General features: G+C 35.7%; 1 protein-coding gene across 1 annotated transcript; it reads left to right on the forward strand.

Annotated features, from left to right (window-relative positions):
* Positions 1–4056: 4056 nt before the first annotated feature.
* On the forward strand, positions 4057–7464 carry LOC102702564 (UDP-glucose 4-epimerase 1). The gene is made up of 9 exons (XM_040524079.1): positions 4057–4440; positions 5188–5237; positions 5606–5741; positions 6166–6267; positions 6372–6599; positions 6708–6792; positions 6894–6976; positions 7099–7190; positions 7284–7464. The coding sequence occupies exons 1-9, from the start codon at positions 4072–4074 to the stop codon at positions 7375–7377; spliced, it is 1239 nt and encodes a 412-aa protein (XP_040380013.1). The 5' UTR covers positions 4057–4071; the 3' UTR covers positions 7378–7464.
* The last annotated feature ends 20329 nt before the right edge of the window (positions 7465–27793 follow it).

The following is a 27793-nucleotide window of genomic DNA, read 5'->3' on the forward strand; positions in this document are numbered from 1 at the left end:
TCATAAATGAGAGCTAATCCGCGAGACGAATTTTTTAGCCTAATTAATCCATAATTAGCAAATATTTACTTTAACATTACATAGGCTAATTATGGATTAATTAGGTTCAATAGATTCGTCTCGCAAATTAGTCTAAGATTATGGATGAGTTTTTATTAATAACTTTAGTCCCGTCCTAGAAACAAACGCCGCCATGTGTCGACATGGGTCTGGAGAGTACTACCGGGTGTTGCAATACTCTAGCCTACTGTAGATGGCAGTGCGTGATTGGAACTGCTTCACCGTGGTCGGCGTGCGTCTACATTCGACGACGTTGCCGTCGTGGTCAGCCTCCTACCGGCCCGCGGTGTGCGTCCACGGGCACGTGTACACGTTATTTGAGTTTGTGATAAAGAAACAAATGTTTCGTTCATCCTATAATATAAGTCACTAACACTAATAAAAAAAATAAGAAAGAGTTATAGCTTATGACTAACTTCACATTTAGAATCTATGTATATGTAATGGTTGGATATTTTGATGATAAAAATTTTAAAATAATTTAAATTTATAGAAAAAAATATATACTGGTTAATGCATATTTGTATACGAGCCTTATATTATAGACCAAAAGAAAAGAAAAAATATTATAGTTGTATCTTATATTATAGAATAGAAGTAGTATATTTTATGTAGTTAAAATGTGAGATAGTTGTAATGCTATTTAATAAAGTAAAGAGTGCAGTAATATTTCTTTTTATATTTGTATGTGAGATCGGTGAAAAATAAAAATTATATTATGACAAAAAAGAGTACCCCTCATATTTCCGCTTCTGTCTATACTTATAGCTAAAAATTGAATTCTTAATATTGCATTATTGATTGATTTTGAAGGGTTTATTTTATCATTGTTTATTTTTAGCCTTGACTTTTAGACCGTTAAGTATATAGATATATATATATATATATAACAAATATGTCGTTCAAACAATTCCCAATCAGTCTGGTCCAAGGCAGCAGTTCGATCGATCGGCAGGCTACACTTGCCCGTACGTATGTGTTTGTGGCTTACCTGATAAAAGAATGTGTAATCTATGACAAATATTTAATAGAATAAATTAACTACTAAAAGATTTAAAGAATATTTTAAAAGATAATATAATAGACTTTTGTGTACAGATATTTTTTAAAGGAATACAATTTAGAAGTATAATATAAAATCAAGAAAAATCTACGATAAGGTGATGGAACTAACAAAGACTTAACATAACAGTGCTCTGCGTGTGCTCGGTCAGGTTGGATATGTATTACTTCTTCCGGAAAAAGAAACACTTCTCAGAATAAATTTGGAAATAGGGCTTGCCTACATTCGTTGTTACAAATTATTCTTCTATTTTTTTTTAAAAAAAAAAGATGGACAGGGTATATGCATATGCCCTTCCTCACTCTGTACGTGACTTCGTTAATACAGCAGGAGTACAATTGGAGTCAACAGCGTGCGAGCGCGGTAAAGATCCATCCATGACCTGCATGTACAACCACGTACGTGATACGCTCTCGACTAACACCTTTTATTTTTTTTCTTTCTATTTCTATTTATAAAATATAATTTAAAATTTGTAATCTTTAATTTAAAGTTGATTTTAGAGTTTTCGTCAAAATTTATTTTTTTAGCCTGGTCTTTTAGATTGCCAAAAATACATATATAAAATTTTTATTCATAAATTATTTTATAGTAATATTTTTTAAATTAAAAATAAATTTCTGTATCCTTCGATGGACGATTACCTTGCACAGCTAAGCAACCCGATGGACTTTACTTTGCGGTCGTCTCTTCCTTGCTGTCAAAAAAGTGCCTATCACCCGTCTCACAATGGAAGCAATGACTGTATTGTTTGTTTGCATCTCTACACATTTTTCGCACTACTAATTTATCGCTATACTTTGTTCACTTGTATACAGCTTAACGATCAAACTTCCACTCCCTTGTATTCCAAACTGTTGTCCTAACTCAAACTTTTTCTATATTTGACGTCGTACAGGAGTAGTTTAACGTTATAGGGTTTATATATTTTTAGATTCACAATGAGAAACACTTCCATACTATATGGTTTACATGTTATTTAAAACCTTACTTAAATTTATAACCTTAAATTTGAAAAAATAGAGTTTTTTCATCGCGGTTTATATTTCAACATCTACTTTTATATCGTAAAGAAGATGTGTATAAAATATTTATTCACAACTTATATAAAAGCAAATACTGAAAAAATAAACTACGATAAAAAATATCGAAATTCAAGTTTAAATTAATAAACACAAGCGACCATTCTATTTGAACTTTGAAACGTTAAGAAAACGTGAGCTAATTAAAAGCCGTATATAAAATATTCAAATTCAAGTTTCGTTGATGCAAAATTGCAGAGTAAATCCGGTAATTGTTTAGATGTATTGTAACTTTTCCTGTCATCAGTTCAATTTATATTCTGTTTTTAGGTGCCCAAATGACGAGTGAAACGAAGGAACGCATCAGTGCTTAGGTAATATAAGCAAATAATCTAAATTTGAGAAGTGACAAAGTAAGGACTGATTTAGGAGATGGTCGAAATTAAAGTCATAAAAATACTATAGTATAGTAAATGAGGTGTTTTTATTTTTAAGATGACGAAGGAAAAGCAACATTTGTTTTGCTTATAATAATTAAGTGAAATGATATATTAATAATTTAAAATAATTAAGGATAAAACCATTGAATACAGAGTAAACTATGAAAAGTATAGTCCCGAGGAGTATGGTGAAGTAACGAGAAGCTTTGTTTTGACGTGGTACAAAGAAAAGATAAGAAGCCTGTCAAGAAGAGAAAGGAGATGAAAGATTGTCTGTTTTTTTTAAAGAAAAAGTAATATAGCATATTTGCATAATTCGTAAATAAAACTTTTACATATCTATTCATAGTGATCTAAATGTCAAGGCTAGGGAATAAATTTTGGTGAAAAACATCTAAAATTAAGGTTAAAATTTCAAACTTTGGATTATAAGTATAAATAAAAGTAAAAAGATAAGGTGCAACAGCATTCCCACTGGCTCATCTAATTTAATCAAACATAGTGTCATTTCGATGATAATATAAGATAGATTATCTGTTTGTCAGTTATCATGTCATGAAGACATACATATTATATTCTCCGTATATATTTTATTACTACCTTTGTTTCATATTATAAGGTTTTCGTCTAAATTAATCAATTGATATATAATTTATATATATGTTTAGATTCATTAGCATTCATATGAATCTAGGTAAGTTTAGAAAGAAAGTCTTACACTGTGAAACTTTCTGCTAGGAATCAACTTCTCTTATACTGTTTTTATCTATTCTTTTGAGGTTAGGCGTTGAAATTTAAACAGATGAGTTTTTCGAATACTTTATTTTTAAAGTTATCGAAGGATGAGATGTAGTATATGATAGGTTACTTTCCCCCTTCAATATAGCTTATTTTTAGGATGAAAGTATGAGGTTGATTAGGGTTAGCAAAAGGGTCACGTGGAACGTTTGACCGGATGTCGAAAGGGTTTTCGGACACGAATGAAAAAATGATTTCCACAAACTGCGAGACGAATCTTTCGAGTCTAATTAATCCGTCATTAGCACATGTTAATTACTATAACACTTATGGTTAATTATGCATTAATTAGGGTTAAAAGATTCGTCTTATGATTACACCCATAACTATTTAATTAGTTTTTGTTTTCATCACTGTTTAATGCATCATTTAAAAGTATAAAAAAATGATGTGATGTTTTTAAAAAAAGTTTTGGAAACTAGACAAGCGATACTTTTGAAGATGGCGATACATGAAGACGAAGATGGTGGAAGAATGATACTTGTGCAGTGACTGTGTAGGGAGGGGGATGAAGGGTGGACACGTGGTGGGAGCAGAGCAGATGGATGATAAGAAAATCATCATAAAAATCAAAGGAAAGGAGTAGTAATAGTAGAAAAAGGAAATAAAAAAGAAAAAGAAAGTCCAAGGAAGGAAGAGAATAACGGGGTGCGCGGATGGTCGCGAACCGTCGCGGGCGTTCGATGTGATGCGGTTGCGTTCAGTTGCAAGGGCCTATAAATGCTATGCGCCCGCCTCCTCCTCTTCTACTTCCTTCCCCCAACACAACACCACACCACACGAGAAGAAGAAGCGGTCATCAACTCCATCCACTAGTCCTTCCTTCCTTGAAGAAGAAACAGAAACAGATCAAGAGAGAAAGATGGTGTCTGCCTTGTTGCGGACGATCCTGGTCACGGGCGGCGCCGGCTACATCGGCAGCCACACCGTCCTCCAGCTTCTCCTCCAGGGCTTCCGCGTCGTCGTCGTCGACAACCTCGACAACGCCTCCGAGATCGCCCTCCTCCGCGTCAGGGACCTCGCCGCCCACAACGCCAACAACCTCGACTTCCGCAAGGTCCCCTCCCCTCTTCCTCTTCCTCTTCCTCTTCCTTCCAACCCCATCCAATTCCTTTTCTTCTCGATTCGATTCGTCTCATTTCCTCTCCCTGCTCAACATACATACGTACCCTACGTTACGTTAATCTGTAATGAATCTAAATGACTCCTTCCTTCCTTCCATCCGTCCGTAAAGTGCCATGAACGTCTAATTAGAGTTTTCTTTTTGAAAAATTTTAATACTTCAGTAGAGTAGTAGTATTATTTTTGGGGTGTCTCGTCTGAATATATAGGAATAGATTACTAGAGGTGGAAGACAGCAGAAGCTTCCCTGTCATGGATGGCGTTTAGTTGGACGGCGCGGGACGCGTTGCCTCCTCCTCCTCCTCTTCTTCTTCCGTTTCACTTTGATTCATTCATTTGTGTATTACCATTGATTGGGCTGCGTCCCACCAAACGCGTTTGCATGCATACCATGCGCACAACCCACCCCTTCTTTCTACTTTCAATTTCTCTCTTTCTGTTCCGTTAGGAAAACTAAATCACCACAATTCTTTCACCCCCAAACTTATCGCTTATACCAGACAAGCCATACTTACATAAATAAATATTGTACTTCATATAATATTTTTATTAGTTAATTAATATCCCGTTTCGCTTAAGCGAAACATAACAAGCAAGCAGTTACTAGTATTTCTTGCGAGAACGACTCATCTATACTACAGTATTATACTAATATTTATAATATGATGCATGCGACCTGCAGGTTGACCTCCGCGACAAGGAAGCGCTGGACCAAATCTTCTCATCGCAAAGGTTAGTCGCTCACTTGATTGCGTACCTTGTTTTGTTTTCGCTTTCCTACTAGTGCTGCTTTGTATGCAAGAATTTGAGTGCTCATCGCTCGCTCGTTTATTCTTGGAATCAAATCGTCTAAACAATCAAATTCGATATACGTGTGTATTCTGGTTATCCTGGGCCTACCGCGTTACTTGCCAGGTCAAGAATCTGGTTCTTGGCCAGTTTGCAACCGTCTATCGCGGCTGCTGTCAAGCTCATGCCAACCAACGAACCTTCCTTCCTTGCCTGTCGAATTCATGCCCACCTTGTATACTACTATAGTGTTGCATATATACCCAACAAACTAGCATGACAAAAAACTGTTGTTTGGGGGCTGCATGCAGGTTTGAGGCTGTCATCCATTTTGCCGGGCTGAAAGCTGTTGGCGAGAGCGTGCAGAAGCCTCTGCTTTACTACGACAACAACCTCATCGGCACCATCACGCTCCTGGAGGTCATGGCCGCACATGGCTGCACCAAGGTTGCGACCCTCTCCCGCTGCTTTGCCTGCTCGCTGGCTGCTCCTTGAAAATTGTTGTGCTGGCCAATTGCTGGGGATCACAGGATATGCGTTGCTGGGGTCACAGGATATATACCAGTCTCTGTGTGTGTGTGTGTTGTTGCCGTGCCTGCTCTGCTAGCTGGACCAGGCCGTCAAGTGCTAGCTAAATTTGTGTCGCGCACACAGCCATCACGCATGCATGATGCACGGGAACCAACCGTCCTAAATTGCTGTCTGGTCCCACCCAGCTTTTCCTCTCTTCCTACTGCCCTGCCCTGCCCTGCCCTCTGTTATTTTTTCTCTCTTCTTTGCTTGTTAGCTGTTGCATGCGCGTTAACGCGGTGTAAGATAGATTAATTAATTGATATTATAACAATATTATATTTAAATTATTTTGCTCCAGCTGGTGTTCTCATCGTCCGCAACTGTCTACGGGTGGCCCAAGGAGGTGCCCTGCACCGAAGAATTCCCACTGTGTGCCATGAACCCCTATGGCCGAACCAAGGTGTGTAGTGTTCCCTCCCTCCCTTTTCGGTCCGGTCATCAAGCAGGTGCGAATCAATCAATCAACCCAGTCCTAATAAGTAAGGAATAATAATATATTGGCAGCTGGTAATCGAAGACATATGCCGGGATGTCCATGCGTCGGACCCCAACTGGAAGATCATACTGCTCCGATACTTCAACCCTGTTGGCGCTCACCCAAGCGGGTACATCGGCGAGGACCCCTGCGGCGTCCCAAATAACCTCATGCCCTTCGTCCAGCAGGTCGCTGTTGGCAGGAGGCCCGCCCTTACGGTTTATGGAACCGACTACAACACCAAAGATGGAACTGGGGTATGTATGTATATATATGACTACTGCTGCTGCTGCTGCTGGCATCTATACATACATCATACATACAGTACAGCAATTCAATACTTATCTGACTGCCAAGCTTGGCAGGTTCGTGACTATATCCATGTTGTTGATTTGGCCGATGGTCACATCGCCGCCCTAAGGAAGCTCAACGAGGATTCTGATAGAATTGGTATGGGCACGCGTACTACTATTCGCTTGCTTTCCTGCACAACATGAAACATCATACAAATATTAATTATTGTGGCTGAGCAATCCAATGGAATATTCCAGGATGCGAGGTGTACAATCTCGGTACTGGAAAGGGGACATCGGTGCTGGAAATGGTCGCAGCATTCGAGAAAGTTTCTGGAAAGGTAACCAGCCTGGCGACTGTTGATATTATCTAAAGAACTGCGTATTGTTACTATAATCGTTTCCAACTTGTCGTTAGCTTTTGTTGATCATGTCCTACTAATAATAATGCCAATCTGAACAGAAAATCCCGCTTGTATTTGCTGGACGAAGGCCTGGAGATGCCGAGATCGTTTATGCTGCAACTGCCAAAGCTGAGAAGGAACTGAAATGGAAGTAAGTACCAGGGATCGAGCATCCCATACCATTTCGTACGTCTCTAATGTGTACATATTATACACATCAAATCCTAAACTCTCTTCACACCAGGGCCAAGTACGGGATAGAGGAGATGTGCAGAGACTTGTGGAACTGGGCGAGCAAGAACCCTTACGGATATGGATCGCCGGACAGTAGCAACTGATTAATTGCTGAATATAATAGGCGTCCGATTATCCAGTAGCAGCAGCACAAGGACTTCTACATATATATATACATATAAATTCATAAAGAAGAAACAAACAGTTCAGACTTGTTGAGTTAGCTAATCTCTTCTGATGGACCCCATTGTATAGGGTGCTTGTAGGGGGTCCAGCAGCTTAATCATCAGTCTCGTTAGGAGGCTTCTAATATCTCTATGGTAGAAATAAAGCCGCTGTAATATTTTTTTTCCAACCGTGGAAGAACTATATATATATAAATAATACATATCATGATTTCTTGATTTACTTTAGACATTCCCTTTTTTGTTGAGATTACTTGAGATAATGGTTGCATTATTATATCGGTGCATTTTGGTCAGAGCAGGTGAAAGAAAATTTGGGCATCGCCTTATGATTTGAGCCATCCCAACAAGAGAAACGGGCCGCCCTAGACAATCAATCTACCGTGTTGTGTCACCAGTCCCAAGTATACATGGCGTAGTATTTCCTTTTCTTTTCTAGTACATGCATGCCAGCCGGCCCAATAAACTGCCAAAGATCGAATTAGTGCAGGGCAGCGAGCTAGCTGAGGAATACAATTAGGTACGTAGCTAGGTGAGTGGCACCTCGAGTTCCCAGGTGGGTCGTAGGAGCAGGTGATGAAGACGCCGACGAAGTGGCCGCACATCTGGCCGGGGTAGCACGCGCCGGTCGTATAGTACGTAGTAAGAGGCCAGGCCAGCCCAGCTTAGCTGCTCACGGCGGGCGTCTCCGGAGCCGGGCAGTCGCAGCCGGTGCCCCAGCACACGTACGGCGACTCCGGCGAGTGCATCAATCAGCACGCCGTCGATCGACCGAACCGCCGCGCGTACCTCGCCAGCTTTTTGCTCCATCGCATGCCGTAGCGGGCCGGTTGTGCGCCTCATACTTGTGCGCTCTGTACGTATCTGTAGTTGACGTCGTGTATGATGCCGGTTGCCAATGCCGATATATATACTGATTCGATCTGAAGGTCGCAGCCGGCCGGATATATATATGATGTCCAATTAGGTGAGGTGAGGACGACCACGAAAACGACGATCGATGGGGCATGCATGCAGCTGCCATTTACTGATCGGATCGCGAGAGAATGTTAAATGAGGCAGCGCACGCATGATCATTTTGTTCCATTTCTAAGCTTAATTTGGGCTGGCTTGCGAGCGAACGAGGCAGTTGCATCGCCTTCCTTCCTTCTGGACGTGGACGGCTACCCTGAATATTTTTGACGCACGTATGCAGCGCCTTCATGGATCGGTCCGTGCGCGGCTACGAGGAATTGCATGCCATGCATGAATCATATATATTCTCTTTATTTATATAATATATATGAATCCGGCCTGTTCCTTTGCTTTAACAAAATCTACGGCTAACTGTTACAAATCTTACAACTCATGATTACAAATTCAATGCATGACAAAGATATGACGACACGAACTAGACAGAGACAAAATTTATTCACGAATCTATCATATCAATAAACCTCCATCCATAGTTGACAAAATTTTAAACTCCGCCATGCGAGCTGCATCCTCTTCTTATAATTTTTGGCTCACCAACACACAGTGGCGAACCCAATGTGTCTGAAGAGTACCTGCATATGAGAGTTGATTGGAACTCTGTCATAAACAACACCATCGATCCCTACCAAGCCATTAGCCATGCATATAGCTCAACAAATTATAAATGCCCCTCAGTTATTTGTTTTCTGGATTCAGTATCGTTTCCAACAAAAACCAGATTCCAAACATATGTGAAATACTATTTGGTGGTACTATACCAAATTAAAGTCCAAAAACAAACTCTTCAATGAAACCTCGAAAGATAACAATCACAAAAAAAAAAAAATCGTTACGCAGACAAAAGCTATACTTCCTGTTCTCAATCCAGCTCCATCTAGCTATTTTGTCCTGAGTTAAAACTACACCTTTATGTAAATATCACATGAAAATCTTGATCTTGAGTTGCATCGCAGGCTTCTAAGTAATCTTATATTCCTCTTAACATGCCTGCCCATTGTTTATATATCATTGTGATGCATATATAGAATGAACCGCAAATTGGCCATTGTGAAGCAAACTCCATTTAAACAAAATAAAAATTAACCATTGTGATGAAAGTTGTATTCAAACAGATCTTTAGAATCACCTAAATAGATATGCCCAATTTTCAGTGTACAACAAGCCGAAAATAGGCATGAACCATGTACTACAATTAAGCCTGTTCCAGTAGGGATATTCTAGGCATATACACTGAGATGGGAAGTGGATTTTAAACGCTCGAGGGGATGTCCCCTCGTTTATTGCATGTTATTCATATAGTTATCAAAATATTTGAAAAAAAATTATGAAGATAGATTAATATAAGATATATCAGTACACAAACATGCATATTCAAATATGACTTCTATAATCATAGCAAAAATAACAAATATGACTATGAATATAAGTATACTATTCAGAGTTCAATTTGTTATTTTTGTTATGAATTGTAGAAGTCATATTTGAACTTGAATGTCTGTGTAGTAATATATCTTATATTCATCTATCTTCACAATTTTTTTCAAATTAATTGATGATTATTTGGGTAGCATGCAATATACAAGTGAACATCCCCTCGAAGGATTAGAATACTTTCCCCACTGAGATGCATGCATGTCAGGGCCAGTCATCCGATCCTCCTCCTGGTTGGAGGACAGATATGAACGATGTACTATAGTGTATATCATCTATACAGGATAGCTACCTGTCCACACATTTTACTACTGCCTGCTTTGCATCCTCTAGCTTATCCCTCCCTAGCTCTAGATGTGCCTGCTTTCCATCTCTGTTCTGCTGTTTACGCATGCCAACTGGTCATGCATCTAGCAAGATATATAGCTGCAGCACGCACATGGACGACAGTACCATTCGTCCCCATCTTCATCGTCTCGTCTTTGTACATGTGCAGCTCTGCACTAAATCTTCACTACAATGGCCCTACATCGGTTTACTCCCTCAAATACATTCCCAATGTCCTACTGTAACTTTACTGGGAAGGACAAAATACCAAAATATCCCTCATAAATGTAAAGTTACTATTGTTTAGGCTACAGCAGCGAGACAACAGTTGTCATATGCATTCACGTTAGACTGATCATTTTACGTGGCATTATTCACTCAAGAAAAACTTGGTCGTTGTCTCTTCGTTTGTCTACTGCTCGCACACGAGTCTCTTAGGTTGCATGCAACATGTTTTACAAAAACATTTCATGCATTGGTCTACATGCACATAAAAAATAATATATTAAATATGATATAGATAACTAGTGTATGACATATCTATTTAGCTGGCTATGTACGTCAAATAGATAATAGATGTCTAGACTATTATATATGAGTAGATAATGGATGCTAATTAAAGAAACACAATTTCTTGATTTCTACAACATTGGAAGGCAAGAGTGTAGAACCTTGTTTATTTTGGAACAAAGTTTAAACTCGAGAAATTGGCTTAATTTAGCATAGAGAGAGTATATGTAATCTAGAGTAGGCATGTATAGTTGCAAGTAGAGAGGTTATTAGGTAACCCCTATTCTTACCTAATTTTACCCGTAACCATTTATAAAGAATTTTCCATACCTAAATTAAGTGGGCATTATCAAATGGGTATATAAATAACTCAATAGACTAGAGAAGAGATATATGTGTTCCCTAGTGGTGGAAAAGGACCAAAATTTATATAAATTTTTCCTTATGTCTAAAACTCATGCCAACAAATTTTAACTAAATTTAACAATTTTTATAATGTAAAAACAAATTTAAAAATTTTCAATCTAAGTTTTAGACATATCAAATGTGTATGTATAAAGTGCGTAAATGTGTAATATCCTCCCTATACCCAAATTTCAATGGTCAAGTTGGTAAAACATTTTATCCGCAACATATTCAAATAGTATAGGTATGGATATAAAATGGCTAATGGATACTCCATGCATGGCATGTCTAATAAGTATAATTCTTTTATATAAAATTATGTTTTTTTTCATTTTTATTACATGGCTCTTTTCCATGACGACTAAGAAAGCTAACTTAGATATTAACGTAAATTTGTCCTTAAAATCAAACTTCAAAATTAAAAGCTCGACGAAGTTGCCTAGAGGGGCAAATAGGCTTCCTAAAAATTACTCAAAAAACAGTGGTCAAATGTAAACTTGATCCATACTTCTAATCCTCTGTGTCGAAACTTCTGGTAGCTTTTGCCATCAACTAAGAGAGTTGGTCAAAGGTTCCTGTTAAGAACTCCAGAACTTTCGGCTAACCTAGAGATGATCGAAGAGAGGCTAAATCTTTGCAGTCCAACAGTCAACAAGTAGAGAGACAACATAGAAAGAAGAACAAACAACAATAACTCACAGTCACAAGAAATTCAAGAAACAATCTTGGGTCCTTTCGCCGTCTTTCTCCAATTTATATATGTCTAGGTTGCCATTCGTATACACGTGACTAATCTATGCAATTATCTCATACAAATCATTAGTCCCTTAACTATATTGTTATTGATTAACCAAAACCAACTTGGAGCGGGAGGGAGCTTGATGCACTCCCAAAAACCATTTTAATCTGTACTACACAAATATCAATCTTTGTATAGAGAACCAACATTAACTATACGAGGTTTGAACTGAAAATTAATTATGTTGGAATTGAACCAGCAACAATAATTTGAACATCACTGATGCTTGTTCCGGATACATCACTGTTGTTTTGAAACATGACAATCATAACATTGCAAATTCCACTTTTGAAAAGAAATATAACATTTTCTCATAAATTCAGACCTAAACTGTATATGAAACCTATTAACCCTTGAGATTTAAAAGTTTGTAGTTGAGATTCTTTTTACTTATAATCATTGAAGTAACTAAACAGTCATTAGGAGTTTCAGGGAAAAAAAGGATAATTACTTTTTAAAAGAATCATGTTGATGCTAGCTATCTGTGCTAGTTAGGTTGTACATATAAATTAATCGATCCGGTATATATGTATTGTTTATCCTTAAAATCGAGTCTCAAATAATTCTGAAGCTTGGAATCATGGCTGTGATTATCCATAAAAGGAGAATGTCACCTGAAGTAAAAATAAATTAGCTAGAACTAGAGAACGTGTTCCAAAGTACGTAGCACAATATAAAACTAAATTTGTGATAGTTATTTTAGGATATAAATCGATAAAAAAGTATACATTGTAAAGTTGAAAAAGTTAATATGACACAGTTTTCTAAAATTTTCCGATATCAAAAGTTTTTGAAGAAAAAAAGTACTACAAAAGAACTTGAAAAACGTGATGGTGTGGCGAAAATTCCTAATAAGAGTGCAAAATAGTTAAGATCTACTATATCTGTTTCATATTGTAAGTCTTTCTAGCATTGCCTAAATTTATTTAGATACTAATGAATCTAGACATGTATATAAAATATATACCTTCATCAATGCATGAATATAGGTAATGCTAGAAAGACTTACAATATAAAATGGAGGTATAGGTAATGCTAGAAAGACTTACAATATAAAATGGAGGTAGTAACTAGCTAGCACTTGCATATCGTGTGCAAATTAACCAGGCTATTCGAAGAAATAAGAAGAATAATTCCAAGATAGAAGAAAGAAGAAGGCGACTTAGCTAGCTGGCTAGTAGCAGCCAACGTAGAGTCAAAACGAACAATAGTATAAGCTGTAAAGAGATGGATACCAGCTAGCTCGCAGCTTGCCACCACCCATCGCTTAGGTTTCTTGATGCATTTTCTGTATTCATCGTCCTTATTGTTATTTAAGTATACGCATGAATATTAATTAATTGCCCATGGCACGGTGCACGAGAAAGGACAAAATTAAGGTACGTCCACAAATTATCTTCAACTTCTTTTTTTTTTTAAAAAAACAGCAGTTGTTACAGAAACTTATGTTGGTTATAGACCATAATGGTTTATTAATAATTAAAAGATAATTTATGTGCAAAACTTCTATATACGTGTATAGGTGATTTAAAGGTAAATATTAAACTATAATAAAAAATCCTCATGATTAACTTTAACATCAAGTCTTAAAATTAAAAATTTCTGTAAGTCAGGTGAGAACTCAGGGGTTAGTTTTGTAAACAGTTACCTACTACGTTTGTGGGGTATAGGTTACGTGTTACAGACATATGAACCTCTCTTTCACTGCATGTCTACAACCCGCTCACACCATCATACCTATACACAGGCCTGTTGAGCCCAAGTGAATATATAGAAACATAATAAATCACGTTCACACAATTAACATATGCCCATAGAAATAATACTAAATGATTTTTAGATATTGATGACAAATGAAATCTGGTCATTTTCCTATAACAAAAATAAAAAGGCTTTCTTAATTAATGAAGCTAGATACTGTAGCTATGTAGTACAGTACATAAATGGTGCAGTTCCCAAGTGACCGGGCAAATTTGTCTCGTTGAAGTAGTTGACTGGTTTGTATGCGTAGCTTGGGCGATAATCATAGAGAGAATTCTCTGTATGTCAGTGAAAATATACCCAAATTAAATTTTTCTACGTGTCATTCACTTAATTTTTAATTTTTTCTTTCTTATGTACCACTGCTGTTAACTTTTTCATCCAACTCCGTTAATTTATTTTGCTTACGTTTCTACTATGCCATTACATGTCAAATGACCCGTAACATACAATTGAAAATTAATATTTTCGAATAAATTTTGAAATTAAGACAACAAAATTAAAAATTCATATTTTCGGATAAATTTGAAATGACCCGCAACATAGAATTGAAAATTTGAAAATATAATTTCCCTACTTTGAATTTTTCAGAGATTTTCTGTCACTTTGTTTACTTGTTTAATTTTTTTCAGAGATTTAAAACCATTTTAGTTTTTGGAATTTTTCAAAAGGTTTAAAAAGATACCTAGGATGTGATAGCTAGAGACTAAGGTCAAATATTGTTCTTTAGTACTCTTCAAAGTAAGGAAATTGATATTTTCAAATTTTAAATTCTATGTTGCGGGTCATTTTAAATTTATCCGAAAATATTAATTTTTAAATTGTATTAAAAATATCAATTTTCAATTCTGTTGTCTTAATTTTAAATTTTATTTGAAAATATTAATTTTCAATTCTATGTTTTGGGTCATTTGGCATTTGGCATGTAGTGGCATAAAAGGAATATAAGCAAAATAAGTTAACAGGGTTGGATGTAAAAGTTAACAGCAGTGACACATAAGAAAGAAAAAATTAAGTGAATAGCGCAGAGAGAAAAGTTTGATTTTTTGTATGGCACAAAAGGAACCAGGTATATTTTCAGCGTATACATAAAGAGAATTCTCTCATAATCATATGCGTTGCAATCACATCGTACGAGAAAAGAAATACTAAAAGAGACATTTAAGTTTGGCTGCTTGATTCCAAAAGGAGAAGCTAATTAATTAACACCTGATGGATACGAATCTGCTAATCTAACAAACATCAAGTCATATATATCTATGAAAAAACAGGAGACGTGCACTCCAAAAGGGTCGCACTCTGGAGCGTGGGTGTCGTGTGGGCCTGCTTCAATTGGGCGCAATCCTCTCCAGCAGCAATCGCCGCTTCTCCTCGCGAACAGCCAGCAGCAGCAGTACCAAGGCTTCTGCATCCATCTGCAGCCAAATTATTGATCTGCCGCATTATTCTGGAGGAGAACAAAGATTAGAGCTGGTATAGTAGCATGCTATAAACCAGCTATAAGCTTATTTTAAAAAGATAAGAGGAGAGAGAAGAGAAGTGATACTAATTTATAGCCAGCTAACAACACGGGCTCCAAGACACAACGTGTGCATGACATGTGGGACTATGTATTAATATTTTATAGATAACTATTATATAAATTAAATATTAGATTAACTATATATATGCATTGGAGCAGCAGTTGACTATACTACTATACTACTGAGCAAGCTCGTTCCCGTTTAACTGGAACTTTCGGTGGAATTTGCTATGTGCACCCCTGACACCATACGCGGACTTATCTAGTCTTCAAATTTCTTCGAGATTTGTCACTTCGCACGCACCAACGTACCAAAAAGTTTTTTTTCTCTGTTCAACCTATCATATTTTTTATCAACAATTTTTTCTTGAAGTTAAGAAATTCGATGGCAAGATCAATTTCAGTATATGCCAGGTTTTGATGAGAGTTTTCTTGCACAAGTTGGTGTTGGCAAGGGCAAAAACAATTCACCGAGGATATTTTGGTTGTTCCCATTTATCGTTTTGATCAGATTTATCAGGAAATTTTAATAGTTCGTTTTGCTATTCTGTTGGCTTCCTCCAATTTATACCAACAATTTCAGGATTTGATCCTACGGCTAGTTTTAAAGTATTACTCAATGCTTTTGTTTTATCACATGATTTCAAAGGACCTGCTATGAGCACATGATCAATTTTTCATGAGATTTATCAGGAGATCTAAGTAGTTTGTTTTGGTTCGCATCTCTATTAGGTTCCACCAATTTATACCAACGGGTTTAGTGTTTTATTCACATTGCGAGTTTGAAGTATGGTTCACTGCTCCTGTTCAAAACAAGTGATATTCTTGTTGTACTCAAGTTTGGTTCGTGCTCAGTATAGTCCAAAAGACTATTTGCCGCAAGATAATTTTATCTACATGAGGTGGTGATTACAACACAGGGGAATATATCAGGCTGTTGCACCCTTCCCGTATAGCTTATAAGATATATATATATATATATATATATATATATATATATATATATATATATATATATATATATATATATATATATATGGGAAAATCAAAGAGTCCTAACAGAGAAAGGATTATAGAAACCTATTAGAAAACTAATCCTACTTTTAGCACCCACACGTCAGCCTACGTTACAACAGACGATCTTAGTTCACTTCAATTCGTGTTAATGACATCACTCACAATTTTAAGGTAGGTTGGAGTTCTCCTTTAGTTCGGACATACCAAAAGAATTACTCCCTCTCTCCAGTTCTTATTGTTTTCGATACATATATAGTCTTCAAAAATAATTCAACTGTTATTTTTTATTACAAAATATATAAAAAAATATGTTATTGAAGTATTAAGTATAGTCTCCATACATATAAGATAAATACATTAAAAGTTTGTTTATAGTCGTAGTTATAAAAGTTTAATAATACGATAAGTATTATTGAATCAAAGGGAATACTGCTAATTGTTCTCGGATTCATTTAAAATTGAGTTAGAATAATCCTAATGTAAGACAACATTAATGATTTATATGTTCTCCATGTCAAGGAAAACTAGTGCTATACGCTACTCTCGTAATGCAAAAACTATTATTTATATTTAAATTTAATGCTATGCATATCTCATTATATTTTGAGTGTTGTATAAAAATCATGTCTCATGCAAAATATAATTACCATATTTTTCTTTATTTACTCACTTACCATATATCTTCTACCATATGACAACTCATTTTATTTTAAGAACACCTTTTTAATCATTGCATTATGAATGCCCCTAGTAATCTCTAAAAACTTGTCCCAAAATAATATCCACTACGTTCCCCACCTTCTATATCTTTAAATTTTTCTTCCCACTTTTCCTCTAACTACCCTTCCACTCGTAAATACATATCGTTTAATAATGGATATTTAGGTTATTTTGTTCCTCCCGTAAATTATCGGCTCTCCTAAAATGTTTATTTATTTTGGTAGGAAGGTAGTACACCCTTAAAAATATATGGTATTTTTTATTATTAAAAACAATTAATTAATTTCAAATAGATTGATGTAGATGCCCAATTAGGCGGCTAATTAAGGGGCTGTTTCACCGTTAACTACACGTCATCACAGTTTTTTTGATGAAGCAAGTTGAATCAAGTTGGATAATTGTTGGGTGGTAACCATACTTGTGACATGATTTTTCTCTAACAAATTATGTACCAAAGGTTAATAATGGCAAAAAAGATAAATAAATAAATTATCTTAGACTTGCTAAGATATGAGAAATTAAGATCGTGATAAACTAAGCTTAGACAATTTTTAATTAAAAATGATGGTAAACTATAGCTGATAAGCAAACATAACCTAAATTGAGTTGAAAGCAGAAATAAGACAAAGGAGGCATCGCAGGCGAGAGGCCACTATCAAGGTAGTACTCCAAAACCAAAAGGCAAAAGGGCAGCTAGTAGAGCTTCAAGGTGTGAGTGAGTGCCCACCAGCTGCGAAAGAAAACCACCGCTCCGCAGCTCACAAATTCATTCAACTTGCTCTGCAGCACGCCTTTCAATTTGATTCGATTCAACTCTTTTTTTTCCTCTTTCTTTTATGGAGTATATATATATTTGTATTGCTGGAGTTATTTAAAATTAAAACCCACAGTAACAGCTCGAAATTAATAGAGCTATAACTAATAAAATAAATAGTATAGTATTGGCTAGCAACCATGCAAAGAATATATGCGAACGGGCATGCAGGGCCCAGGATAGATGGCCGCCGCTGGAAGAGAGCTCAATGCTGGTTTTGGTCGGAATGCCGACCGACGGCCGGTTTCGCAACTCCAATCATTAATTCATCACTAGTGAGTACCGTCAGTTTTAGACTCTGCTCCATCAGAATGGAGCTTTTCAGAATCCAGAAAGATTGGTTTTCTTTTTCTCCGTATTCTAACTCACTGTAGTTTCACATAAGCATATTTTAAAAAGATAAAAGAGGATAGAGAAGAGTAGCGAGCTACATATTTATAGTCAGCTGCAGCACGGACTCTAACACACATGTACGTTCACCTGCATTAGGGCTGGCCTATGAATTTGTTTTCATCATTTGACCAACAATTAATTAGCCAACTTATGATGAAAGCTAATTCACACATATCTTTTTCTTAATCTCCACTTATAAAATAATCTATAGCTCTTAATTGAACAGTTCTATTGGTATTCGTGTACTGTTATTCGACATTGTTTCATATATATGGTCATATTGTTTCCATAAAAGATAATATAGTTCATGTGGTGTTAACGAACGCTAGCTAGCGATCTGCTACAGGAAATAATTTGTCCATTTCCAATTAATCATACAGTCATATAATACTATATATGTCCTACAGTCAATTCAATGATTAATTCTGGCCGACATCTATATGCTTTGGCCGGCGACTAGCGGTAGCAACTCGGAGTATCTCCCTTCTCTCTCACCAGCTAGTAGCAGTAGCAGATAGCAGGTTTGGAAACCCACCGAGACCTCCAAAACCGCCGCTCGGCATCACGTGATTATCGTAGTTTTAGACCTTATGGAGGGCGTGTTTGATAGCTACAACTTCTATAATCTTGGGCTACCCAAATTAACCATCATGCTTCTTATTGAGATTATAAGATCAGTCAATGGCTATATAGTTCAAAAAAATGAACTGTTGATCAATTTTTTTTAGATTCTCTTCACCAGTTATTTATAAAAAAAATAAGTTTTTAAAACAGGGTCTTGGTTGATCTGAGGCCTAAAACTATATATACGCTGATGATTAATTTATTTTTCTGAAAGAAACTGATGATTAATTCTAGTGTTACATATTGTTTTGCATGATAGTCTAGTAACGCTTCTCCTTTTCTAGTGTTAAATTGCTTTATTGTCTCTAGCCAGACAGCTGGGTTGATACATATATATACAGAGAGGGAGCTTTCTGATGTGCCAAGTAGACTTTGTCAAAAGAATAAAAAGAAACTAGTTACAGTTCACCTGATCACTTCATGTATGCATCATATCCGCTTTTATCAACTGGCAGGTATGCCTTGCTTGGTGCTGATGCTGCTAGTGACGTTCTGTTAGTTTATATGGCATATATATGTCATCAATTGCAAACTTTATTTATATATATATATATATATATATATATATATATAAATTAGATCATACTACCAGGTGTAGCTACTACCTACACGTCTATGATGAAAAACATTTTCATAACTGTTCCTGCTCCCACCTAACAGAAAGTATAGACACTATTAAATCTCATGTGAATGATACAACTATATGTATAGAGTTTGTACTTTTGAAAGAGAGAAGAAATATATATAGAGGTGTTTCTGCACCTTAGACGTGAAGGGAGTAGCTACACCTGGTAGTAGGATAGAGACTTCCTCTATATATATATATATATATATATATATATATATATATATATATGCGCACACACGATGGCGCTACACATCATGTCACAGAGAAGATGCGTGCTACGAAACAACGTAGCGTGTCACACAACGATCAACGAACCGCCCTCCACATCAGCCCACCCCTCCCACCCCCAACAAAGCCAGTGGAGTTAAAAAATAGTTGACAGATACAAATGTTTGAGTTAAAAAAATAATTTGTGGGGGTGTTTACTACGATACACCGTGGAGTTAAAAATTAACTGATGACAAAAGGAATATGTGCGTTTACTGATTGAATTAAAAATTAACTCAAATGTCTAGCATGTGTAACATGTGTTGTATTGTTCGATAAGTTAAACTTTAACTACGTAGTATAACAACATGAAGTGCGTTCACTAGCTTATATTCATGCTTCGGTAAATTAAAATTTAACTGAAAAGAGTCAAAACTTAACTTACTTTATTCAGGGTACCTCGTAAGTAATTAAAAAAGTTAAAATTTAACTGTATCTTATATAAACGGGATGATTGCTCTATTCGTGGATAGTGTGGGGTCTGGTTTGGCTGTGGTGTGCCACACGTTGTTTATTACATAGCGCTAAGAGCGTTATATATATAAATATATATACACACACGTACGTACGTACGTAAGTATCAGGAACAAGAAACCATCTAGACCAGCTAGCAGGATTCAAAGGCAAATTAACTAAAAAGAGCATTTTTCATACTCGTGAGGTATCATAAGATATCACTGTTTTCTATATAAAATTTGGTATCTTATAGTAGGTACTAAATTTTAGTAGTAGACAGTCTTTTTAAGAACGGTAAAATTACTCAACTAAAAAGCAGAGGAGAAAAAGGGAGTAAAAAGTACTCCATTGGACTCCTCAACTCTGCAACAATTAAGCAAGCATCGATTTCAACCTTTAAACATGGTATGGGAATCGGGTACTTAGCAGCCTAAACTTTAGTTTTACATTCTGCTACACCATACTTTTGGCGTGGGGATTGCAGTAATCGTTTTCAAGCTTTAGGTACAAACAATTAAAAGCACAAGGGAAATGGAAGTAAAAAGTTCGTTAATTAGACTGATGAACTCTTTGCAACGAATATCGCATCAACATTCCATGAAACCAGACTAAGGTATTGACAAACAAAAATTGTTACACCTTTATCTTTTCACTTGTGGTTACAAGTTAAAATTTAAATTTGTCAGCCTCAAATTTATAGTGGATTTTTAGGGGTTTTTTTTGTCATGGTTTATTTTCCAATCTTTACTTTTAGATTCTAAGGACATGTATATAAAAATTTTATTTATAAATTATTTTTCATATGTAAATGAGGTTTGACATTTTGTCCTAAAGAAAACAAATAATTACCCCCTTAGTCTTACATTTTACTGTACGAAACAAAAAAGAACACTATACGTAGTATTTGTGGCTTGGCGGTGATTGTGGAATGTGGTGCTCGTTGAGTTCGAGTCCTAGGTAGCTAATGTAGATCTGGACGACAACAAATTAATACTACTGTCCCGGTCTTCACCTTGATCGCCAACATGCTGCAGTTTTCTCTCCATTTTTACTGAGATTTGTAGTAATGCGTGGTGGGATATATCATGGGAGTTGGCATGTCATGTACCACGTCGTGGCCGGATAGTTTAATTTGACTCTACAGTTCCATAGTTCCAGCATTTCTACATACCTTCCAAAAAGAATCTATCTATCAGATGTGATGATAGTGATGTTGATTAAAAACTAACCATCCATCCATGTCCTGCGCCGAGAGTGGCTTTAGTCGAAAGACTATACGCACGGCCGAATTAATTGGCTTCAGGTAATAGGCATCTTGATGTATTAAAATTTTAAACTAAAAAAATTTATATCTTGAGACAATTTCTCAATAAATATAAAATTTTCATAACTGTGCACCTAATGTGTTAACCGGACAAGGAAATTTATGCACGTACATTTTGAGTAATTAAATTATTAAGAAAGGAAGAAACAAGAAATAATATTAATACTCTATGACAAGAACAATTTGCATTTGCTAGTTCTAAATTTTTGAATAATTAAATTAAAAAATGGAGAGATTAAGACGACCTACTGGTATGAATTCTATATTTTTTATCAGCTAATAATTTTATTTGAAAATTAAATTGCTTTGTTGTTAGGTACTTAATAACTGGCACACAATTCTAGCATGTAATCTATATATACATATGCTAATTAAGCATTCTAGAAACTTAAAGGTTAATTAGAAAGATCAGATGAATCATATTACCATCATTGTAGATATATATACACATGCTTATCGTTTCACTCAAGGTGATAACGGTTTATCAACAACCCAAAAATAATTTATAAGTAAAGTTTTCTGTATGCACCCTCAGCAATTTAAAAGCAAATGTGAAATACACTATGATGAAAGTTATAAAATCAACTCAAAAATTAAGTTTTATAATTTAATTTGTGCAGTAGTTTTATAAGTAACATCATGGGCGATGTTAAAAACCAATGTATTTGCATGTCATGAGAATTTTAGTCACGTCTAGTGATTCCAAATTTCAGACTAAACAAAACATTTTTTTTAAAAAAAAGTACTGCAATAATGACTTGAAACCAGGTGCAGTTTGATACTACTGATTAATTAGAAATTTCTGAATTGTTAAATCAAGAAAAATGGTTTTTAGTACTTTATTATTTTTTTTAAAAAAAAGAGAAACAATGCGCGAGCGACTAGTAGTTAGTCGAAAATATCATTGAAGTGTCTCTTTCAATCTAGGGCGATGACGGCCTGAGCTAGGCTCGCGTCCCTATCTTGTGGTGGAGTGAACTGATTTCAGGGGGGGATGAATTTGTGGTGATGGCTGTAGCTCGCTTGGTATTATTCCAAATTAATGTTTGGGTGATTGGTAAATTAATGCTAATTAGGGTGGTAGTGGACCAATGCTTTTAGTTCCTTTCCCTGTTCTATTTAACTATTTTTAGCTCGATATATAAAAGTTTTGCCCATACTATTTTAGACCCACCTTTTAAATTTTTTTATAGGTACTCCCTATGGTAATCTCTCTTAGGCCACCCGAGATAGCACACTATCTCTAAAAGCTACCTAAAAGATAATTTCTTCCATGGTCTAGCTCTTAGCAAATAGCTCATAATATAAATAACCTTACATGTCATTCTCACTTGACATTAAAGTATATGCAAGTGACTATCTCTTAATTAAGAGATAGCTTTTATTCTCTTTATTAAAATATTGTATAGAACATCTTATAGATAGCTTATAGATACTCATTGGAGAAGGCCTTAGGCAGGTCATATCCAGGCGATCGAAATTGATCCGAGATGTGTTGTTATATAGCTAAGCTTAGGCGACATTCGACTTTGCTTAGGCTTATAAGCTAAAATTAATATTTTAAAATTAAATACAAAATATATTTGAGGATTTTTTATTATATTTTATTTTCTAGCCTTAAATAGTAAACACGTATATAAAAATTTTATTAATAAATTTTATTTAATATATATATATATTTATATTATTTAGCTCAAATAATTCAAACGATCACCCATGCAGTAGGAGTAGCAAGGAGGTGTGTAGCTATCGTGGATTTGATTCCGACGGCGTGGTGTGCCACTTGTTGATTGGCTGACCGGACGTGTTTGTCGTCGTCTCCGGCTCCGGCCGTCGAGTCGTCCTTCTATCATTTATTTTAGGCGCAGGCTACCTTCCAAACTCCTTTGAGGGACCGACCTTAATCTGTCATCGACTCCATCGATCTACTTAGTGACTAATTTATTTATAATTGTACAGTATTACAAAAGATAACTACTCTAGTAATATAGCATTCACATCTTTTCGTTTTTCTTATAATCTAAAATTTAACCTTTTATTTTTAAAACTCGAGTTGATTTTAGAATTTTTTATCATATTTTATTTTTTAACCTTAATTTTTATATCACTAAGAACATATATATAAAAATTTTATTATAAATTATTTTTTTATTTATAAATATATTGTTTCGCTTATTTCTCAAATAAGCCAAGAGATGGACACCTAAACCTCTATAAATATTTATGTTTGAGAACGGAATAAGGCCGAGTTCGGCAGTGAGAGGGTAAGGTAAGTTACTCGGCGCGGAAAACATGATAATAGATTAGTACATGATTAATTAATTATTAATTATAAAAAATATAAAATAGATTAATATGGTTTTTTAAAATAACTTTTCTATAGAAAATTTTCAAAAAATACACCGTTTAACAGTTCGGGAAGCGAGCGCGTGTAAAGCGAGAGGATATGGATAGGTTAACTAGTTAGCCGAACGGGGCATAAGTATCTTCTACCACCATCATGTGGTAAGTGCAATTTCTCGAATTCAAATTTATTACAGAAAGAGTACATTCGTGGAGTACTAGTTGACCCATCGACTACCTCATATTTAAATTTCTTGCTATTTTACTCATAACTACATCTCATTCCATGTCATCTCCTTATTTAATAAGGGGCAATTTAGTCAATTTTCTTCTACTTATTCTATGTATTTATTTTCTAGCTTTGGTTTTTTGATCACTAAGAATACATACATAAAATTTGTATTCACAAATTATTTTTTATTTGTAAATATGACGTTTGGTTTTTTCCATAGAAAAAGATAAACAACATCACCCTTATATATGCGTGTGTGTGATGTGTGTGTGCATATACATAGAGTCTAGCTACGGTAATTCGTGATTTATGGGCTGCTTTGTGAGTCAGGGTCAAGAAATATGTCAAATCCCCTTTCAAATTTTGATTTATATGGGTCAATAAATTCTTCATATTAGAATCTTATAGCATGCAATTTTTTTTATTTTTGGAAATTTTTAAGTATTTATTTTTAGATTTTTTTAAATGATACATAAAACATTGATTATTTTATTAATATTATACAATCACTTTTAAAAATCTCAAACAAACACTTAAAAATCTCCAAAATTATTTTTTTGTGTTCTATAAAATTTTGATATGAAGAATTTATTGAGCTATATAAATCAAAATTTGAAGGTGATTTGATATATTTTTTAAACTTGACTCACAGAGTAGCCCGGGACTCATGACTCATCGTAGCTAGACTACATATACACACATACACACTCGATGGGAAGAGAATGAGAGATCGTTTTTAGAAAGCTATAAAGAGAAAATAAGCTTGGTAAACAGAGAATATAGAAATGGCAGAAAATACTGTAAAATATAATGATTTTATAAACTCCTTAGATAATATAGGTTTACATAATCTTGATAATTATATATATTAGATTTTGATTTATATATAATGTATGTGTATAATATACATATGTATAATGGATGTTGGATGATAGATGCATGGTAGAGATTACTTGTGTAGGCGAACATATGTTCTATTATGTATATCCGTGTGTGTATGTATGTATGTGTATTTTAGGACCGAAAGCATGTAATAGCATATGCATAGATACATGTGCGCAGCATGCAGAAATTGCTCTGATCGATAATGGCCAGACTGCTTGCTTTCGGCTGCTTCTCATGGATTGAAATCATCTTTCATTTAGTAATATCATAAGATGTTCGGACTCTCTTAGAATTCATATAATTTATATAAATACTGATGATAATAATAATAATAATAATAATAATAATAATAATAATAATAATAATAATAAAAAATCAAAATCTAATATATATAATACTGATGAACGAGTCTAAGTAAAGTGGGTCTTCCAGCAGGCTCTGATTAAGAGGGATTAGGTTCCTCTCTAGTCGACTGCACTGTGCAGTCGTTACTTAGATGTGGGCCTAGGGTTCGTTAGGCCTACATGTCGGTGATGACTGCACGGTCGATTGCACGGTGCAGTTGACTGCAGAGGATCTCAATGCATTGAGAGAAGGGGGAGAATATGCCATATACCTATTTATTTATCATAGTCTGGAAGATGAGAGGCGAGGCCACCACCCCTACACGGTTTTCTTGTTTACCTGTTGAATCCAATAAATATTTGGGTGTTACTATTTCATAAATATTTTAATACATAGTTAAATTAAACTTTAGTTTATATTTAGCAATATGATATGAGCATTCCAACTTAAACTTATGTTTAAATTGATTAAACCATTGTAGTTGATAGATAATCCATGAATGATAGTTAAATAGGTAACATAAACACTACAAGACGGCCCCGTCCAAGATGGGATACAAAATAACTAATTACTATCATCTTGTCTTACCACTTTGCTCCCAGATCTTTTCTTCCTCCTTCGCCCATCTGGATATTCAATTACCTTCTATGCTCATACTATCCTCCATACTAAACTACCCTTCGTGCTTCTCCCTCCTATGTTCCCCTCTCCTTTCTCTTAGCATGTGGAAATGTATGATAGGTTGCTTGTGCTAGATCTAGTGGCATAAGCTTTTATGTTGCTGGATCTAGCCCAAGCACACATCAACTATGAGGGTGGTTTTGGTAAAAAAAACTATGAGGGTGGTGGAATGGTGGCGATCCTATGGCCTCTCTCCCCAATCTCATAGTTACACTATGGCGACGTGTGCCAGATCTAGCCTCAGTAGTGATAGGGGCAATGAGGGAGAAATGAAAGCCAATAGGAAGGATGACGACCGGTGCAGGTTTCTTCTAAGCATTTTGATGGCAATGAAGGGGCCAAGGAAGATGCTAGATCTAGAACTTTAATTTGGCAACTGACACTACAACACACCCATTATACTCTTTCCCAAGCCTGTCGCAGTTGTGTATCGGCGTTTTGTAAAGGTACGCTGTGCCATCCTGACTGATACCCACAGGTTCCACCCCTGTACCCTAGGTATCAACAGACACCTATTGTTATCAACCGATACACATAGGTACTAGGCACTCTAGGTATCTGCTGGTACCTATAGGTATAGTCGATACTCATTTGTACCAGGTACCCAAGTACCGTGTATCATGTATCAAGGCACAAGGATAGGAACATGTTTTGTCACCAACGCTTGGTCGGTTGTCCAGCAAGCCTTAAGCTGTTGGCATGTCCTCTCCCCTCTCCCTTTCCCTTTTCAAACTCCGTTACTTGTTTGTTACGGTAACGCTCTGCCTACACATCCACTTCCTAGCGTCCTACGTTCCCCACTGTGTGATGATAGTGTCACTACTAGTGTCATCACCATGCTCTGCTACCAACTGGTGGTTTTACTCGAGCATAGTGCAAAAAACCCTGACCGAACCGACGGTTGAACCCAAAAAAACCAGAACCGACGACCTTAATGGTTCGGTTCTGTTTAAAGACTGCCCTGCAATTGAACCGATCAAAAACCGGTGAATTGACCTGTTTTTTAGAATCAAAGCGGTTTTTTAATTTGTTCTATGATAATATTGTGTTATGAATTTATTAGGTTTCCATACTATAATTACTTCTTTTATTTTGTGGTAACAATAGATATATCGGTTTCGTTTATACATATTTTACCAATTTTGTGATGGTTGTATATTAAAATAATACAAATTAAATTAAATATTAATAAATAAAACAATGGTTCAACCGGTGACCCAGTGGTTTGACCGGTGAACCGATGGCTAGAGCAGGTCGACCTTTGGTCCGGTTTTCTGTACTATGTACTTGAGTCATGTGCCTCGAGGAGCACAATGTGGTGTGAGATATGGAGGCGTAGAATCATGAGAAGGAAGTAGAGACATTGGATGGCATCAATTTCGCCCCTATGTGTCTCATATAGACAATATTCCATCATGTATTCGTCCTCAATAGCTAAACCTATGTATAAGTGAAGTCTAAGGGTAATGGATATGGATAAGATTTTATACCTACTATAGGTAATGTGTATAGCCATGGACATAAAATTATCTCATGGACATGAGTATGAATATGCACTACTTGTGCCTGCCATGCCCAATTGTCATTCCTACATGGAGTCACGTAGGACGATGGGAGTGATGACTTATATACCAAACGATAATAAATAACAACAAAATAGAATAAAATGAAGAAAATACTATATGTCAACCTTATTTGTTGTTTACTCCTTCGGTTCAAAAATATGAGTATCAATAGGATTTGAATCTTGTAACATGATATAATTATCTATGACACTATTTATAGTATTACTTGTCTCATCAATCACTTCACATTTATAATTATTCTGTCTATTTTGTCCCTAGCTACCCCCTTATCCCTCCCATTCCTCATTTGA

The sequence above is a fragment of the Oryza brachyantha genome, chromosome 5, assembly GCF_000231095.2.
Source record: "Oryza brachyantha chromosome 5, ObraRS2, whole genome shotgun sequence".
NCBI lineage: Eukaryota > Viridiplantae > Streptophyta > Magnoliopsida > Poales > Poaceae > Oryza > Oryza brachyantha.

Excerpts from the sequence above, each read along its gene's own strand:
- LOC102702564 (XM_040524079.1), top strand. The coding sequence starts at position 4,072 with ATGCGGTTGCGTTCAGTTGCAAGGGCCTATAAATGCTATGCGCCCGCC. Across the intron at positions 5,238-5,605 it reads CAAATCTTCTCATCGCAAAG|GTTTGAGGCTGTCATCCATT; the intron begins GTTAGTCGCTCA and ends GGCTGCATGCAG. Across the intron at positions 6,268-6,371 it reads ACCCCTATGGCCGAACCAAG|CTGGTAATCGAAGACATATG; the intron begins GTGTGTAGTGTT and ends ATATATTGGCAG.